This window comes from Balaenoptera musculus, chromosome 2 (assembly GCF_009873245.2).
Source record: "Balaenoptera musculus isolate JJ_BM4_2016_0621 chromosome 2, mBalMus1.pri.v3, whole genome shotgun sequence".
Lineage (NCBI taxonomy): Eukaryota > Metazoa > Chordata > Mammalia > Artiodactyla > Balaenopteridae > Balaenoptera > Balaenoptera musculus.
The window spans coordinates 11058870-11077355 of record NC_045786.1 but is presented as its reverse complement, the minus strand read 5'-3'; the positions used below and the strand labels follow the sequence as shown (position 1 = coordinate 11077355).

Genomic DNA, 18486 nt, shown 5'->3' with positions numbered 1-18486 from the left:
TTCAGTGTCACTGGCACATTACCCATCCATAGTGTGCTTCTTGTGCTTATGTTTGTTCAGCTTGCTGATGAGAACTGCAGCCAAATTATCCCAGAGGCTTGAGTGCAAATGTAAGTCATAAAAATCAAGCCGAAGTCTGCCTATGCAAGTGAAAAAAAATATCGCCTCTAGTGTTAGAATAATAAATAATCAAGCAGCTTGTTTATCCTCTCTGGCATTAGAACTATTCGTATCCCGGGGAGGAGGGAGGAAAGTGCCTTAGATGAGGAAAGTCCTTCAGAACATGTGTCTGAACTCAAGTGTGAAGATGGTATCTAGAGATATTTGCTCTGTTAATTCTCTGTGTTATTATACTTGTGTTTGAAGGTGGTGGAGAGGTGTCTCATATTTCCCCTTCGGTGCTAAAATTCAGGCTTGCTGAAGGTCAGCACTGTGCGTTGTCCGCTCACAGGTCCTGGAGACAGTAGAACACCTCTCGACCTTCCCAGTGCCTCTCTGTGTCCAACTGGTGGGGACAGAGGCCAAGGCAGGAATCCTGTGCATCCAAGTCAGCCCAGGAGGGGGGTCACGTCTCCCTCTACCCCCTGAAACCAATTTAGCTGAGTTCTTAGGAGTGAAGGTACTATGGAAAACCTAAAAATAAAAACATTCGGTGTACACAACACAGTTCCTGGGAAAGATGCAAATGAGAAAATGAAAACCTCTGGTTGTAGAGGGTTCTACTGCTGGGGAGACCATAGACCATTTATGGGACCATCAAATCTTTATAGCTTCCATTTCACAAGAATGCCAACAACTAGGAAACCAAAGATTCTGAGATACAAAACACCACCACCAGCCAACAAACAACCAACAAAATCCCCCAAAACACTTACAGTCAGGTCTAAAGCCATCACTTCTAGGTGTTCTCTTCACCAACAAACTACCATTAAAAGAAAAAAAAAAAAGCTTTAGTGATCCAGATGAAATGTTTGTGAATCGCAAATAGGATTGAAAATCATTAAAATATATATTTGAAACGTGCATTTCTTTCCCTCGGGCACATGGGGCATGAGCACAGCCCTCAAATTGCCTCCTGCGGCACCTCATCAGTGAGATTCTGGATAAAAGGAAGGGAGAGGGGCGCGGGCACTGGGGCTCTGCCAGCTGCTCCTGGAAACAACTAACAGAGGCATCGGAAAGAGGGGCTCAGACACACAGCAAAGCATGTCCTCTTCCCTTTCCTCTCTCTCAGGCTAGCGGTGAAATGGGCTGTTTGTTCAGTATGGTCAAACCATAACACTCCAGGGCAAAGGGTCAGTGGTGTGGAATTGGCTGCACTCATTGGAAACAGCTTCCTGTGTTAGCATCCCTCTCGTGCTGGTTTGGAAAGATAGAAACAGCGGTGATGTGAATGTGGTACTCACCTGGCGACCTTAATCATGTTGGGCTTGTATTTCTCTATGCTACCGAGCAATGCTTTCATGGTCCTCCCAGTTCCGACAACATCCTTTGCAAAGAGGACAGACAAATTCAACCAAATGCCTTTGGGCTGCATTAAAAGGCGTTTCATCCAGACAGATGATTCTAGTCCTTATTAATAATGCATCATAATTAGAACTGCCATCAAATTAGAGTAAAAGTAGGAGGCAGAGCCGGTTATATTTTTTAGACAGGTGCTTCTTTCTGGAAGCTGGGTTTGGCGGGGATATATTGGTGACTATTTCCTCCTAGAATCCTTGAGCTGTGTTGAAAGGCTACATTCAGCCTCTGGAAAGCACGTGGGGCCCTTTATTGAGTGCATTTGGACTCGTGCACGTGCATTCAAGGACTAAATTTGGCCCTGAGGTTATGTAACACGACACAGGACGCATGAATTTTCATGCACTTGGGATGTACATCTGAATACGCTGAACGGATAAATGCCTCCCCCCTTGCTCTCCTCACTGCACAGGAGATTCTTTGGCTGGGAAGCGAGATGTGTCTGGGCAGCAGCTGGGGACAGCCTGTGAGTTCTGAGGGCGCGAGGCTGCCGTGAGCTGAGGCTCACCCCCGCTGATGAGCTACCGCACAATTAGAGTAGAATGGGCAGCCGAGATTGATTGTCCGTGGGGCAGAAATCAGCTGCCAGGAGCTGACTGTCAAAACAACAGGTCTGAATTTAGCCAGGGCTGGGCCATGCATTTGGCTAGAGGGTCTACTTTATGGGTTATGTCTGAGGCAGAACTGCAGATACATGTGGCACACTCAGGCAAGTGTAACCAAAGCTTGAAAACAGCTTCCCTGAAGTTTTGACAGCTGATAAGACAGGTCTGCTGGGCTACAGGACCCGTTCTTTCTTTCTTCTTTTTATTTTTTAAACAGAAGAACAAATTAAATTATAGATTTCCCCTGGATAGCAAATTTTTAGATTGATTCTATTTATGATTTGGATGCCGAAGGGAGAATTGTTCCAAGTCATTAGAAGACATTAGCAAGAACACTGAATTAAGGGTGAAGAGCGTTCTAACCTTGGTTTTGCTATTTTAAAAATTTGGTTCTGTGGGCTAGTTTTCTCTTCTGTGAAAATGTCTGATTCACAAATAGGTATAAGAACCAATTTAGACATGGGTGGCATTAGATATAAAACCAGATAAAGTACCATGCAACTATTATTGCAAAGCTTCCATTCTAAGTTATTTCAAGCCAGTGATTCTAGTTGACTCCTATTCTGTAAATTTGAAGAGCCCTAAACACAGTGGGAATTCAATAAATCCTTGGCCAGTTTGATAACAAGTTCTATATTTCGAAACTCACCATTAGATTCTTTCAGCTTCCAAGTATGGATAAAGAAAAGTCAGCTTACCTCGACAATGAGGACATTCTGAAATAAAAAAACAAAACAAAACAAAAAACACAACTATTTAGAATATGAGGCAAATCTGGCTCATAAGATAAACACACAGTTTGCTGAGAGTTAGAATTTCACAATTAGCTTAGCTGGTCCTCCGCCGTCCATCTAACCCGAATGTTTGGAGGTAATCTAGGCTTCCAGATTCATTTTAACAGTCTTTCTGGGATTACTGAGTGCTGCAATATTGGTGTCTGTACAGGTACAGTCTTTTTATTCATTAAATCCATTAAAGAATCTTAATTTTATCATTAAAGTATAAGATTATTTTGTCCGTTTTTAAAATAGGTCATGCCCACGGTATCCCCGGTGGATCACACTGACTGAGAAGTCCCCTTGGTATACTGAACGCATTTGCTATATTCTTAACCATCAACCCATCACAGCTAGTTAGGGTGTGCATTTTTAGTTTGATTGAGGCTTATCAACCATGCCTATTAACCAACCAGAATACTGGGAGAATACTTGGTTAATTTAATGTCCTAGTTCACAGTCTCTTTTTGTTTCAATCTTATAATGAAAACGCCTTTTAAACTGTTAGTCTGCATTCTTGCCTAATTAAATAAAGTGCACTGAACATAATTAAATCTGTTTTTCTGAAAGCTCAGAGCCTTGCAAAACAAGACTCATCCTTGAAGTGATTAGTTTCAACTACAAGATATAGTGGTGGCTGGGAAGTGGGATTTGTATAGGCACAAATCCAGAGATATAGTGTCAAAATTAATTAAATACATTTAAAAAATCAAGGTAATGCATACACATGATGAAAATCAAATAGAAAAGTCTAAAGATTTTCTAGATGTTGGTGTGTTTGTAACTGTTAAAAGTATTTAAAAATGCTTATGGGGTTGGTATAGGGAGGGTGGGAGGGAGGGAGATGCAAGAGGGAAGAGATATGGGAACATATGTTTATGTATAACTGATTCACTTTGTTATAAAGCAGAAACTAACACACCATTGTAAAGCAATTATACTCCAATAAAGATGTGAAAAAAAATGCTTATGTATTTTATATTAAAGTTATCATGACATTGCACATTATGCATAGCCAAAGTATTAGCACCTCTAACAAAAATGGCAATCATTTATTTTTTCCATTTTTTCCACTTGATTGAGATATAACTGACATACTCCACTGTGTTAGTTTAAGGTGTACAGCACGATGGTTTGACTTAGATATACTGTGAAATGGTTACTGCAGTAAATCTAGTCAGCAGCCATCCTCTCACGCAGATACGATACAAAGAAAAAGCAAAAGAAGCAAAACCATCTTTGCTTTGTGATGAGGAGTCTTAGGGTTTACTCTTTTAATAACTTTCACATATATCGCTCAGTAGTGTTAACTAGAGTTACCATGCTGTACGCTACATCTCTAGACTTATCTGACTTAAAGCTGGAAGCTCGTGCTTTTTGACCAGCTTCCTCCAACTCCCCGGGCCCACACCCTGCCTCTGGTAACCACAGATCTGACCTTTCTTCCTGTGAGTTTGGCTTTTGTTTTGTTTTATTTTTGTTTTAGATTCCACATATAGGTAAGATGACACAGTATTTGTTTTTCTCTGTCCGACCTATTTCACTTAGCGTAATGTCTTCAAGGTCCATCCACGTTGTTGAAAATGGCAGGATTTCCTTGGTTTATTTTTTTAATGGCTTAATAACATTCCATTGTATATGTATACCACACTTCTTTATTTGACAATAATTTCTTTTTTTAAAACCAATTATTTATTATTATTATTTTTAAATTATTTACTTTTGGCTGCGTTGGGTCTTCATTGCTGCGCAGGCTTTCTCTAGTTGCGGCGAGTTGGGGCTACTCTTTGTTGTGGTGCACGGGCTTCTCACTGCGGTAGCTTCTCTTGTTGCAGAGCATGGGCTCTAGGCGCACGGGCTTCAGTAGTTGTGGCACGTGGACTCAGTAGTTGTGGCTCGTGGGCTCTAGAGCGCAGGCTCAGTAGTTGTGGAGCACGGGCTTAGTTGCTCCGCAGCATGTAGGATCTTCCTGGACTAGGGCTCGAACCCGTGTCCCCTGCATTGGCAGGCGGATTCTTAACCACTGCACCACCAGGGAAGCCCCTCGACAATAATTTCTTAATATCATATAAACCTAGTACATATTTAACTTTTCCCAGTTGTCCTTCAGATGGCTTTTGTTGTAGTTGGTTTGTCTAATCTAAGACCGTGCACTGGATCTTTAATCTCTTTTAATTTAGAATAGTCTGTAACAATACAGAGGACTTTCTGAGTTCTGCAGAGTACTAAAAAAGTAGAATTATTTACAGGCTCCTAAATGATGGGCACGGGAATACGAGTATAGAAAAACCACCTGCTCTTGAAAGGGAACTAAGCAGAAAACTGGAGTTCTTTAGTGAGTTCTACAGAGCAGTCACTACATATACCTTTATTTTCCTTTATAGAACATCAACGGTGTTTTCAAACTCTTTCATTAGTGGTATATGGATTGACTCCTGGATTTTTAGTGGCCTGCTTGTTGTGTGAAAAGCGCACCTCCAAAAACAGCAATGCTTTTAGTACCTTTGGAAGATTGGCTCTGCCTTGCAAAACCCTCCTTGAGTAGAGAGAAAGTGACTACCCCAACTTTGGAAGCATTTTCAGTATTGTCCAAGAGAACTAATCTCTTGATACTTTAATGGACCAAGATTAGCTCCACAAGCTAAGAGACAAAGACTAACTCATCTTTATATGATCATCATGTAACATGGAGACTGGTATGTAGTAGGGGCTCAGAAAACTGCCCGTGGAACAAATCAACAATTCTGACCTTCTTTCTTTCTCTGGTTCATTATACTTTTGACACATCCCCTCCATTTTTCTCCTTAATGATGTATAATCCCTCCTTAACTGAGCTATTATTAATGTCTACTGCTTTTAATTTTGCTTTAAGAAATCTTCTAAAATTCCCATTTTCTTCAGTGGGCAACCTTGGGAATTTTTCAGAACATACTGTGCCTCCCTTAAACACTTCCAATCTGCTAACTCCAATCACTGAATCTGAGATGTTCGCCAGTCACCATCTCAGTCATCTCCTCACACCTAGCTCATTTCCTCCCAGAAAGCCAGTAAAATCTGTAGCTTGGGAACCGCAGGCAAAAATCCTATGGGGACTCTCCAGAGTGTGTCCTCTCTTTGCTATTGCATGATCCTGATTGAAGCTAATCCCATCGGGTTTCCTAAAGAGAAAGAAAGGAAGGAAGAAAGAGAAGAAGAAAAGAAAGAAGGAAAGAGTTATGCACATCTAAATGGTTTTCTTAAATAGGTTATTCCTTTCAGTCTTTCAAAACGCACAACGGTCAGCACACCACAGTCTAATCTGCAGCAACGTGTTTTTGCGGCTGTGGTCACACCCAGCAGAGGGATGATGGCAGGAATGATGGTGAACTGAGCGTGCACAGGAGTGTGAATATCAATCCCATGGAGAAAGGCATGCAGTCCAGCGCTCCACTTTATGTGATAATTCACAAAATTGCCAGAATCGTCAGTCGGTGGGCATTTCCGTTATTGTTCTCAGCCTAGTCAGATGCAATTTAAAAGGAATGATTTAAACAGTTAAGGCAGCCAAGGAGGAAATGTTGGCAGGTTCCGATGCTTCACTCTGGCATTTGATTAGAAACTTATTTGGGGTGGGGTGGCACGTCTCCTGAAATCTTGCACTTAACCTGCACATCTGTGTTTTTCCATTGCCGGATTTGGGCCTGTTTCCATGCGTTTGGTTTTATTCCACCCTTTCAGAGATTTCTCTTGAACATGAATAAAAGCGTCTTGCTTTGATGGATACACACATTTTATGAAGTGCCAGGATTAAATCAACTTTGAAAAAAATCAGCCAGAGAGCGCATTGTGCAGACAGCTTAAACACACCAAGTGAAATGCTTTTAATGCTGTGAGCTGAAGGGGCCACTGAACTGAATCATTGAGGGCTCCCTGTATTCAGCTGCCGTGACCTACTTAGAACCATGACGCAGCCAGCCTTTCTTGGGTGTTTTCCTCCTTTTGCTTTAAAAAAAAGAATGGAGGAAGGAAGGAAGGGAGGGAGGGAAGGAAGGAAGGGAGGGAGGGAGGGAGGAAAGAAGAAAGGAAGGAAGGAAGGAGAGAGAAGGGAAGGAAGGAAGGAAGGAAGGAAGGGAGGGAGGGAGGAAGGGAGGGAGGGAGGAAGGAAGGAAGGAAGGAAGGAGAGAGAAGGGAAGGAAGGGAGGAAGGAAGGAAGGAAGGGAGGGAGAGAGGGAGGAAAGAAGAAAGGAAGGAAGGAAGGAGAGAGAAGGGAAGGAAGGAAGGAAGGCAGGGAGGGAGGAAGGGAGGGAGGGAGGAAGGAAGGAAGGGAGGGAGGGAAGGAAGGAAGGGAGGGAGGGAGGAAAGAAGAAAGGAAGGAAGGAAGGAGAGAGAAGGGAAGGAAGGAAGGAAGGGAGGGAGGGAGGAAGGGAGGGAGGGAGGAAGGAAGGAAGGAAGGAGAGAGAAGGGAAGGAAGGGAGGAAGGAAGGAAGGAAAGAAGGAAGGAAGGAAGGAAGGGAGGGAGGGAGGGAGGGAGTAAGGAAGGAAGGAAGAAGAGGTAATAAAAGAAGCCAAGAAACAGAAAGGAGCACAGGGGCTGTCTAGAATCTCCCTTTCCTAAACATTTTAACTTGCACATCTATAGAGGACTTAAGAAGTTACATAGTACAGTTATGGGGTTTACAATGCATGGAAAATTATACAGGTGATTTTCCCATGTTTTTAAAAGTCCTTCTATAAACAAATTTGATTTAAAAAAATCCTTTCTAACCCTCCCTCTTTCAGGAATCATTGAACTCCTTCCTGCCCCTTTGGAGAGGGCTATTGCTTCTGTTTCACCCCCTACTTCGTTCCTGTAGTTCAAGTGCTCCAATCAATCAATCAATCAATCAAGTGGACAATCAGGTGGTCTCCTAACTGGTTTCTCTACCTGGAGTCTCCCCCTTCTTTCAGTTGATTCTACCCTCCCATCAGGTGCATTTTCCCCAAAACACAGCTTCAAGATGTCACCACGGCTCAGCAACTTTTGCGGCTCTTTGCTTTTCCGAGCAAGTTACACTAGTTATTCAACATATTCTATAAACCAAATTCAGTCGACATTTTCAGTTTTTCAAATTATCGTTTTCCTAATTTTGACTAATTTCCTTCAGTCACACTGGGCCACTCCTGTCCTCTGGCTCTGCTATTCCCTCCCCTTCCTCCCCCTTTCCACACGCTAATCTCTCTCCCTCTTCAGTGCTATTCCCAGACGTTCTGGTCCCAAGTAAAACCTCACCCTCTTCTCTCTAAGACGATTACAGTCCTAAGGAATCATTCCTTCTCTGGATTTCTTTAAGCTCAAGGAAACAGTCGTGGGTGGAAAGAATCCCTGAAGTTCTTCTCTGGGTACCGAGCATTAACAAAAAGGCGGCCTGAATAAGTTCATGGCAGAGTAATAATATAATAAGTATAACTTCAATGTAAATTTGTTGATTGAGAAATTGTGTGATTACTCTATGAGAAGGGATAAGTTAGCTGATGGCTTGTAACAACCCTTCCAACGTAGATATTCACCCAAAGCATCTTCCAACCCAGGCAGACACTTATTGCAGTTTCAGACTTTCTTCTTCCACCATTGATAAAAGGACCCACTCATTGTTGGGTGCCTTTTCCTTTTAAGTTTTTTTCCCAGCTGGTGTACATTCTGCATGATGGAAAAACTCTGAAGGGCCTCTGAATTTTTTTTTCTTTTCCTTTTTCTTTTTTCAGCCACTCTGCGTGGCCTGCGGGATCTTAGTTCCCCGACCAGGGATCCAACCCGCGCCCCCTGCATGGGAAGCGCGGAGTCTTAACCACTGGACCACCAGGGAAATCCCTGAAATTTATTTTTAAAGTTCTCTCAAACTCTTAATGGACAGCCTTTTCTGAAATGCTGAAGAAGGGATGAGCAGAGCAGGCCATGTGAATGCCTTTATCCTTTTAAGGAAAAGGAAATTCCAAAGGTTAAGTGAAACTTTTTTCATCCTCCACTCTCAGGTGTGTAGCACTCACCAACTCCGTCTAGCCTGGACTCTCTTGGGACACTGAAGCCCTTCTGCTTCTACAGAGAGAATGTCCCCTCACTCGACATCACTCATCCAATTCCCAACCAAACCAGCTGGGTGATCGTCCTTCCGTGTGACCAGGTGGGCTTCTATTTACCCTTTCCTTCTGCCATGTCCGCCCGTTCCCAAACTTAATTGAAGAGGTCTTTCGGATTTCTGTCTAAGAGAAAGAAGAGCCTGCACTCACTCGATCACCAGATACTTATTCCGACCTGTTGCGGACTAGGTGCCGTGCACGATGCTGGGACAGGATGGTCCCTGCCCCCATCACACTGACATCCTGGTGGGGGAAATAGGCAAATAAAAAAAATAAGCCCCAAATAAACACCGGAAACTATGGAAAGGGCTTCAGTGGAAACAGGGTGGGTATAGAGACTTAATGGAGAATGTGGGGCGGGGGGACGGCTAGAGGGGAAGAGCTTGTGCTCATTTCAGACTGAGAGTCGGGGAAGGCCTCCCTTACACGGGGGCCTTTAGGCTGAAATCTGACAGATAGGAGAAAAGTGGATTCCAGGTGGCGGCCATGGCTTGTCCGAGGTCTTAGCAGGAAGGAGCTTAGCCAGCGTGCTTACGGCACTGCGAGGTGGGGATGAACGCTGTACCGTGATGTTGGGAGGGAGACAGCGCCAGATCACGCGGGTCTTTGAGGCTGTGATAAGGAGGCCGGACTGTAATCTCAGAGCACTGGGTTGCCAGGTAAAATACAGAACATCCAGATACATCTGAATTTCAGATAAAGAACAACATTTTAGTTTACGTGTGTTCCAAATATTGCATGGGACACACTTACACTGAAAATTTATTCATTGTTTATTTGAAATTCAAATTTAACTTGGCATTCTGTTTTTTGCTTTGTTTTTTTTTTTTTTTTTTTACTAAGTCTGACAACCCTAATTGACAGGCTGCTGAAAGGTTTTCAGTAGGCAAGTGATGTGATCCAATTTGTATTTTAAGAAGATCCCTTTGACTGCTTCTTGGAGAATGGTTTGCAGGGTGGCATAGTTAAGTGAAGGTAAGTTCAGGGAGACTGGTTAGGCTTTCACAGCAGCTCAGAAGAGGGACAGAGCTAGTCTCGCCCTAGAGACTAGTCTTCTCAAACTTTAGTGTGGATAGGAATCATCTCAGGGAACTTGTTAAAATGAAGATTTAATTCAGTAGATCTGGGGTGGGATCTGAGATACTACATTTCTAATAAGCCTCCAGGTGGTGCTGACCTTGCTGGTTTCTAGACCAAGGGTCAGCAAACTATGGCCCATTGGCCAAATCTGGCCTGCCGCCTGTTTTTGTAAATAAAGTTTTATTGAAACACAGCCATGTCCATTGGTTTCCATTTCATCTACGGCAGCTTTCTGCTTTCATGCTATGATGGCAGAGTGAAGTCGTTGAACAGAAGACTGTATGGGCCACAAAACCGAAAAATATTTACCATTTGGCCCTTACCTGGAAGCTTATCTGATGCCTGCCCTAGACCACAACTTTGAGTAGCAAGGTCTAGATTTGGATGGTTACCATGGGGATGGAGAGACATAGGCAGATTCAAGATGTATTTGAAAGCACAGAGTGTGGTCTACACTGCTTCATTAAACATTCCCTTCTGACATGAGCCTAGGGACCCCGAGCTGCATGTTGAGACAGCTGAGAACCTGGTTATCAATGGTGATTCATCTTGAAAACATTTACCCAAGAAGCCCAAGGGGTTCTACTCGGCACACCTTTGAATGTATATAGAAATGCGTCTATGCACACACTGAGAGTGGAAACATAACAGCACCTGGTAACCTAGACGAATCATTTGTCATGCTAGCAAAAAACTGAAGCCCACTCCTGCTCGGACTTACTGCTGGCTGGTTTCCATTTTTCCTACCTCAACTTCCATGATCTCTACTTTCTCATGATGGGGGTGGTCTTTGCAGTAATTGTAGGTGGGGAAACTGAGGCACAGCCTTGTTACCTCCTCTGCTGACTCCACCCCCAGTAAGAAACTACCCTTTCCTCAATCTCCTCTCGCTCTCTCTTTTAAAAAATTTATAACCTTTATCCTATCTCTTAAAGGAAGGGAATATCCAGTGCTCACTTAAGAGGGAAAATCACTTTAAAACAAAATAGAAGATGATTTTAGAAGGCAGGAGAGAAAGACTACATTTTTTCTGTGCAGATTTTTTCTTGGCATTCCTTCGGGATTCTTAGAGTTGCCACATTGACATTTTCCATGGTAAATGCACAAGGTACGATAATTCTCTTGTGTAATAAACTTACAAGGCAGTGTCATACGACAAAGTACTAAAATGACTTATCATTTAAAGACCACTCCAGGGTTGTTAGAAGTTATGAATTTCTGGAAATTGCTTTGAGTATTTTATCTTTCTAGGATAAAATACTCAAATATCAAATAATATTTTAGGCACTGATGTAGTAACATTAAATGGTGGCCATATGATACATACATTAACACCAACAAGTTAATTCCAATTTCTGCGGGGCACAATTTCCTACTAGATAGCAATTTAACACTCAGATGCTATGCTATCTTCCGAGGAGAGGGAAGCAAGCTGTTCTGTAGTTAGTCCTTGTGGCTCTGCAGTGTTCCTAGTGTTATTATACCTTTTTTTAAAAATTAAATGTGGCTGCTCTTTCTTTCCCCATGAGGGCATTGCAAAACAATAACAACCGCAAATATGAGAGATTAAGCTTGTATAATAGACTGATCCGTTTCACTTAGAAAGCTGAAGTTGCTCAGGGATAATGAATACAAGATACGTCAGCAGAGGTGAACAAAAACAAATTCTGTGTCGCTTTCATTCACGGCAAAACTTGCATTTCAGATCACATTTGCACAAAGACCATCTGCTGGATGAAACAACTCTTCCTTCCCAAATGCATGGATTTATGTCAGAATCCAAACAGGTTTTCACTTTATTATTAAGCACTGGCAGGTTTGGAACTCCAAGTTACCATCGGAGGTGTCTGCCTCATGATCTCCTGGGCTACATTCTTTTTAATGCGGGGAAAAAAGGCAAAGTGCTGAAAAATGAAAAAAAATCTCCAGATATCCTTTTTTTATTCCCTGCCTAAATTTTAAACATTTCAACAAACCTGTTTTAATGTCTTACTGAAGTGCTTAGGTGCTGAGGCACAGATGAGAGGAGAAAAGCAGACAAATAAAGGAAAAGTCTTCCCTTTCAGGAGGTACCTGAAAGGGTGAGTAGGAAAAGAAAGGGAAAGAGAAGAAGGAATGCTAAGGGGTTTTGTAATGTGAAGTTGTCTGAAACAAACTTGGAAGGAAGCCTGGAGACAAAAGATTCGGTTCGCATCAGGTCTTGGAAGCATGATAGAAGGAGTGTTTTATAAAAGAAGAAATCATTAAAAGGATTCACACATCCATTTGCATGAATTAGCAAACCCGGGAGAGTGCCTAAAATGGACTACAGCGCTGACCTGAAATGAAGGTCACTGATTTCCCCACAACCTCAATGCCTCAGTGTGCACAGAGCATAGTTACATGAACGAACCTTTCCAGCCAGTGTTGAGAGATCATCACCTCCAATTATCTGCATCTCGCCCATGGACTGGTCGTTCTAAAAGAAAAAGGGGAGACGATATTTTACTGTACAAGAAAACCTTTAAAGCACGTTTCCCTGTCTACCCGGCCAGCGGCGAGACTGCGCCTTACAAATATAGCACAAATAGCTGGTACAGATTCATGGTTGCCTATGGTTACCGAGAGCCACTCTCCTGCCACTGTGCTTGAGACAAAGCACTCTAATGGCTAGCGGGCGAGTCTGTGTGGAGAGGGGATGGAAGGAGTAGAGAGAGGACAAGCAAACCTAATTTTGGGACAAAAAAACCATGGAAGGTGCCTGAACCTATTCTGAGACAGATGGAACTGGAGGAGACAGTCATGCTCCTGAACTTCCCTGGGGTGAGGGGGGGGCTACGGGAGCCCCAGGAGGGGCCTAGCATTTGTCAGCTGTGCCAACAGGCCTCAGTTACAGCCCTGCAGTGGGGAACAATTAGACTGGTTCCCAGAGAGGTTAGAGACCCCCTCTACTCCCTACCAGCGCTGGTCCAATCCCTCATCTGGTGTTGAGGGCAGTTCTGACAGGCCAAGGCTCAAGAACTATTACAGTCAGACCTTCAGACATGGATGATGAAGGCTTAGGAACTTTCTGCAGTTCCAGGAATATGAGACCCAGAACCCCATTTGGAAGACGTTATCACAGTACCTTGTAATAACATATAATGGAAAAGAATCTGAGAAAGAATATATATATCTGAATCACTGCTGTACACCAGAAACTAACACAACATTGTAAATCAACTATACTACAATTTAAAAAAAAAAGCCTTTTCACTCAAATCCTATCAGGGGTTATGAGCATTCCTTTCCACAATATTTATATACAGGACATTATCCTGTCCCAATTAAACCTCACACACACACACACACACACCATGAACAAAATATGGATTGTTCCTTAGCATAAATATCACAATAGAATAACATGGGGGCAGAATGGGAAACAGAGAGCAGGCAGCTTGTTTTCTGGCCTCCTTGCAAAGAGGCATTAAAGGAACCGAAGCAGATATCCTACAGGCAATTGGTTTCATGACCAAGCAAGACTGCTGCGATGTTGCAGTCTCTTCATCCAAACCATAACCAAAGTGAGAAGACACCAATAGAGGGACCAGATGTACACTGTGCTGAACCAAGAAACATCTTCGGTTACTGCTGCGGACAGCTGTTGCTTTGGCTAGTTCACTGCTTTTCTCCCTTATTCTGGAAAGAAGGTCCTGCTTCTTTCTCGGGAGAGTTCATTCCATTTGGATCAGGTGGAGCCAGGCCTTACCTGTATAAATCAGCTATGCCTGAAGCTATAACCAACCTTGAACTTTCCAGCTACTTAAGCCAATTCATTCCCTTCAAAGAATTTTCCCTTGGGTTGGTTTGAATTGGATTCTGTCACTTGCAACTGAGAGTCTAGACCTAGAGTTACTTTGTCATAGCACTGGTCATCCGGAAAGGGAAAAAAAAAAGCCAACCAACCAATATAACAGTTTTACCAATGAAGCAGCCTTTTATTTTTTTACCTTACTGCTCAAGAGAAAAAAAAAAAGTGACCTTAAAATGTTCTTACTTCCACTTTGAAAGCATTCATTCCTTACGGCAAAGGAGTGGAGACAATGCTTGAAGTGGCCCATAAGTTAGATAAAACCAATAATTTTCTTCTTTTGGGAACTGATCTTAAAAGGAGAAAATCAAAGACTATCCAGAATTCGCTGATCTTTTGCTGTTTTTGTACAGGCGTATATAATCATATATTCACAAGCAGTCATGTCAGCAGGTTGAGAACTTGTCAAAAATGTCAAAGGAGAAAATTTTCTTGTCACTTCTAGAGGTGCTGAGATAAGAGGAGTTAACATAGAGAGAATTTCTGTGTATTAGACTCACACATGGTAATAGCAGCAAGAAAAATAAAATTTCAGTGTCTCCAGAGGACTGAGGTATGCAGAATTGGATGGAACAACTAAACCACAAAGTTTAATGTAAAAAATGAGATTTATACTCTGCTAGATCAGAGTAAATTTCACAATAATTCTACTATTATCATCTCTATTCCATTGATCAGAAAAAAAAACACAATACATCAGAAAGCTGAATACAGTGCTCTAAGTCATAAATTTAGTGTGTTTTTAAGCAAGTCTTATTTCAGAAGGCCTCACTTAGTCCAAGCTTATAACGTATTTTTAATATTAGATTTGCCCTTAATTCATCTGGAATTTATATCTTCCAAGTGTGTACACAGTCAATTGTCCTAATACCATTTATTGAATTGTTTATTTTTTTCCCTACTGGTTTGAAATGTCATTTTTATCATATCCTTCATTCTAATATGCAAGGATCAATTTCTATATACTTCTGTTTCATTAACCAAAAATGTCTATTTCAGCATCAAAACCATACCATTAAATTATTGTAGCTTTTTAGTATGTTTTAGTGTCTGGTAGAGCAAGTCCCAATTTTTTGTTGTTCTAAAAAATTGTCTTGGCTACTTTTGCACATTTATTCTCCTATCTGGTGGGCTGTTAAGAAGATCAAATGAATTAATACACACAGAACATTTAGAACAGAGTCTGGCATATGGTAAGCACTCAGTAGATGCTAGCTGTGACTGATTTCTTCCTTTTCCTCCCTCCCTCCCTTCCTTCCTTTCTTCCTTCCTTCCCTCCTTGGAAATAATCACCCCTCAATCCTCCCTAGTACACTGGAGTCTGGAGCTCCCTGGTTTAATGACTCCGGAAAATACGTTTGGGATGGAGAAGGGCACTTAGGGGTCCAACTTCTCCATTCATACGCTTCCCATTGCCTTGCTGCGTCCAGACCATTCCTCACTCTACCTTCTAAGAACCTGGTGACAAACTAGTAAGCCTTTCAGGAATCCTGTGGCCTGATGACTCCTCTCTACTCTTTGAAATCAGCCTCCATAGACATTTAGATTTCCACTTTCTCTATTTTGCTGGGTCAATGCCCTTCCTTAATCAGTTTTATCTCCTAAAAAACACTGACATCTCTTGCCCACTGAGGTCTTCTCCCTTTCCTCTCGTGCTTGTGGGTATATATATACCTTGTTTATTTCTTTACTGTCGTTTCGCTGGGGTTTCAGGAAAAAAAGAAGTTAACTGAATGCATTAGATTCACTGTGTTTAACCATAACATTTTTCTAGTGGTTCAAAAACATCCTTATATTCCTAGGATTGATTTCTTTTTTTTTTTTACACCACTGGTTTTGATTTGAAACTATTTTCTTTGGGATTGTTCATCTGATCTTCGTAAGTAAGAATGACCTACAATTTTCCTTTCTTTTGCTACCTTTGTGGATTTTTAAAGCCAGTTATACAAGCCTCATATGAGTTGGGTGATTCTTTGTCTTTTTTTCTATATGCTAGAAAAGTCTGTACATGGGTGAATTTATCTATTTTGTTAAGGTTCAGTAGAGCTCAGAATAGGTATTATTTAATCCCCAATTTACAAACAAGGAACTGGACGCAGCAAGAGTCTGAGTAACTTGCCCAAAGAGGCACTACTAGTAAGTGAAGGGATCCAGTTCAATTCTAGAATTGTCCGAATTGACATTATTCTTGTGTTAATCACCCCCGTCCTCCACAATATTCCTAGAAGGTAGAAGTAATAGTACATCTCTGAGGGTAACATGGAGAAGAAATTGGGTCCCGGTTGTACTAATGTAGTAAAATATATAAGCTGAAATGGCTAGGAGAAATCTACATCTTGAAAGAAATATTGTTAGCTGTTGTGTGGATTTATTTAAATAGCAAAGGAAGTCTCTGACGTATAGTCCAGGCATCCTCAGAAAGAAATATATTGGAAATTTCTAGTTTAGGTGACCTGATCTCCAGGTGCAAAAAAGAGCTCAGCAGGTATGGTGACTACTCAAGCAAGAGAATGTGGACTGTTTAGATAATGTTTAGAAAAAACGTAACCGAAGAAGAATAAATATCCTGAATTCCTTTTGAGGAACCGGAAGGGGAAAAGTAAAGAAAACAAATAAACAAAAGAACCACTCTCTCAGCCATTCACTTCCAAAGTCAGAGCAACTTGCTTCATTCAGAATCTATACACGCAAAGGCTATCTCAACATGCTCCGCCTCCACAGATGCCTTAACTTTGCTTTTTCCCTCTTCTTTTCAGCCTCATCTTTCCTCTCAGCTCTTCTCCTGTGCTCAGTAAGGTCATCAGTACTGTATCAAATGGATAGAGAGGCAAACCCCAAACCAAAACAGTTCGTTATAAGAAGCTTTAATGATCAAACTGGAGAGCTTCTAATGAAAATGTTGCAAACTGTTGAAAAAATTTTCAAAAACTCTAACATTGATACCAAGTCAGATAACAAGGACAGGTGAATCAGTTCCAGTGTTTTCTTTTTAACCAGCTGTTGATGTAGGGTGTGGGTCCCAGAGTCCTTTAAGCAGCCTGGGGTCAAAGTAGAGGTCACAGGGCAGTCAGAGCCGGTGGCTTGTGTGCCTGTCCCTTGCTTCACCCAGTACAGCTCCTCTTATCTCTGTTATATTAACTGGGTTCAAGGTAAGATGGTGGCGGCCAAAAAGTTTGAAAACTCTCATGTCAATATTTTCTTCCTTTGAAATGGACTTGCCTTCTTTTCAGTTCTTGTTCATTTAAATATCCATTTGTTTCTGAGATCATTTTTGTTTAGAAACTCATTCTTACAACCTATGTGGGTGAATTGTGAGAAAGGAACATGGTGACTGGTGAATAGGCAGCTGGTGTCCCCAGGTCCCCTGGGGACCAGACTTCCTGGGTTCCAGTCCCAGCCCCACCTTCTCTTAGTTGTAGGACCTTGAGGAAGCTACTTAACCTCTCAGTGCTCCACTGTCCCTGTCTATAAAAAGAGTATGTCAATAGTTCCCACCTCCTAGGATTATTGGGAGGAGTAAATGAATTAATACGAATTCAGCAATTACAAAAGTGCCTGGCGTGTAATAAGCAGTTCCTAAAGTAAGCCTTGTCTTCTCATCATCTACTTTTAGTCTAAGAAAATTGCACGTCTACCTGAGTTTCCTAACACTGACTTTGTGACGATTCTTCGTTCAGTTCACTGAGCACACGACTGCTATGTGAATGCCTCGTGCTCTGAGGTTAGGGTTTCTGAGGCTGACAGCCACCCATGAGGCATGTGGTGAAGGACTCATGGCCTTCTGCTGCCACTCTGCATCATGGCTACAGTCTTGATTAAAAACAAGCTCAGCTGTATGGTCCTTTGGGGTTTCTCAGTCACCTCTCCCCAGTTCCCAAGCTGTGATGTCTGAATCTTTAAAGTAGACCATTTCATGGGTATAATAAGCATCATTCCACTCTGCTGTTTTCATCTTTCTCCTCAATAGACAGAAGCCACCTGGAGATCATGCTCAGGTCCACTTTTGTCCTTATCAGCTCTCGTCTGTACTCTGTTGGAGCCATTTATAGTCAGTAAAGAGTTAACCTTGAAATTGCTTTACAAGATGGCAGCAGAAGATCTGTAGTAGAACATGAGAATGGATGGCTGGTTTCCTGATAATTTTCCCAGGCCTGGCTCCATTTTTGCCTTGGGGATCATGAGATACCCCAATTCTTTCCTTTAATCCACCACCTCAGCTTAAGGTAATTTAAAATAGATTTACACTACTTGTCAATAACAGCACCTTGACTAAGGTTTCACACCAACTTACAGGAGAAGTCAATATTTGCAAATTATGATAAATATTATTAGTGACAACGTAGTGGTGACACATCATCACTCATCACTGAGGGACACTCATCACTCTGCTGCATGAGACCCTAGAGTTCCCGGCACACGACGTACTGCTTCCTCCTCCATGTCTTAGCTCGTGGCTGCTCCTGTCACACCTCCCCATCTTTCTCCACAGGACTAATTCCTACTCTTTCTTCAAGACTCAGTTCAGGCATCATGTCTTCTAGGAAGCTTTCCAGGAGTCCCCTGGACGTGATGTGTCCCC

At 42.1% G+C, this 18486-nt stretch overlaps 1 protein-coding gene across 4 annotated transcripts in view; it reads right to left on the bottom strand.

Annotated features, from left to right (window-relative positions):
* PRTFDC1 (phosphoribosyl transferase domain containing 1) overlaps positions 1–18486 on the bottom strand; it is a 94226-nt gene that overhangs the window by 6614 nt on the left and 69126 nt on the right. For all 4 annotated transcript variants that reach the window (XM_036844879.1, XM_036844876.1, XM_036844877.1 and 1 more), the window contains exons 4-7: positions 12468–12533; positions 2825–2842; positions 1407–1489; positions 876–922 (exon numbers count right to left, since the gene is read on the bottom strand). In XM_036844879.1, the coding sequence (XP_036700774.1) occupies positions 876–922; positions 1407–1489; positions 2825–2842; positions 12468–12533 (214 nt within the window). The remainder of the gene's footprint in view (positions 1–875; positions 923–1406; positions 1490–2824; positions 2843–12467; positions 12534–18486) is intronic.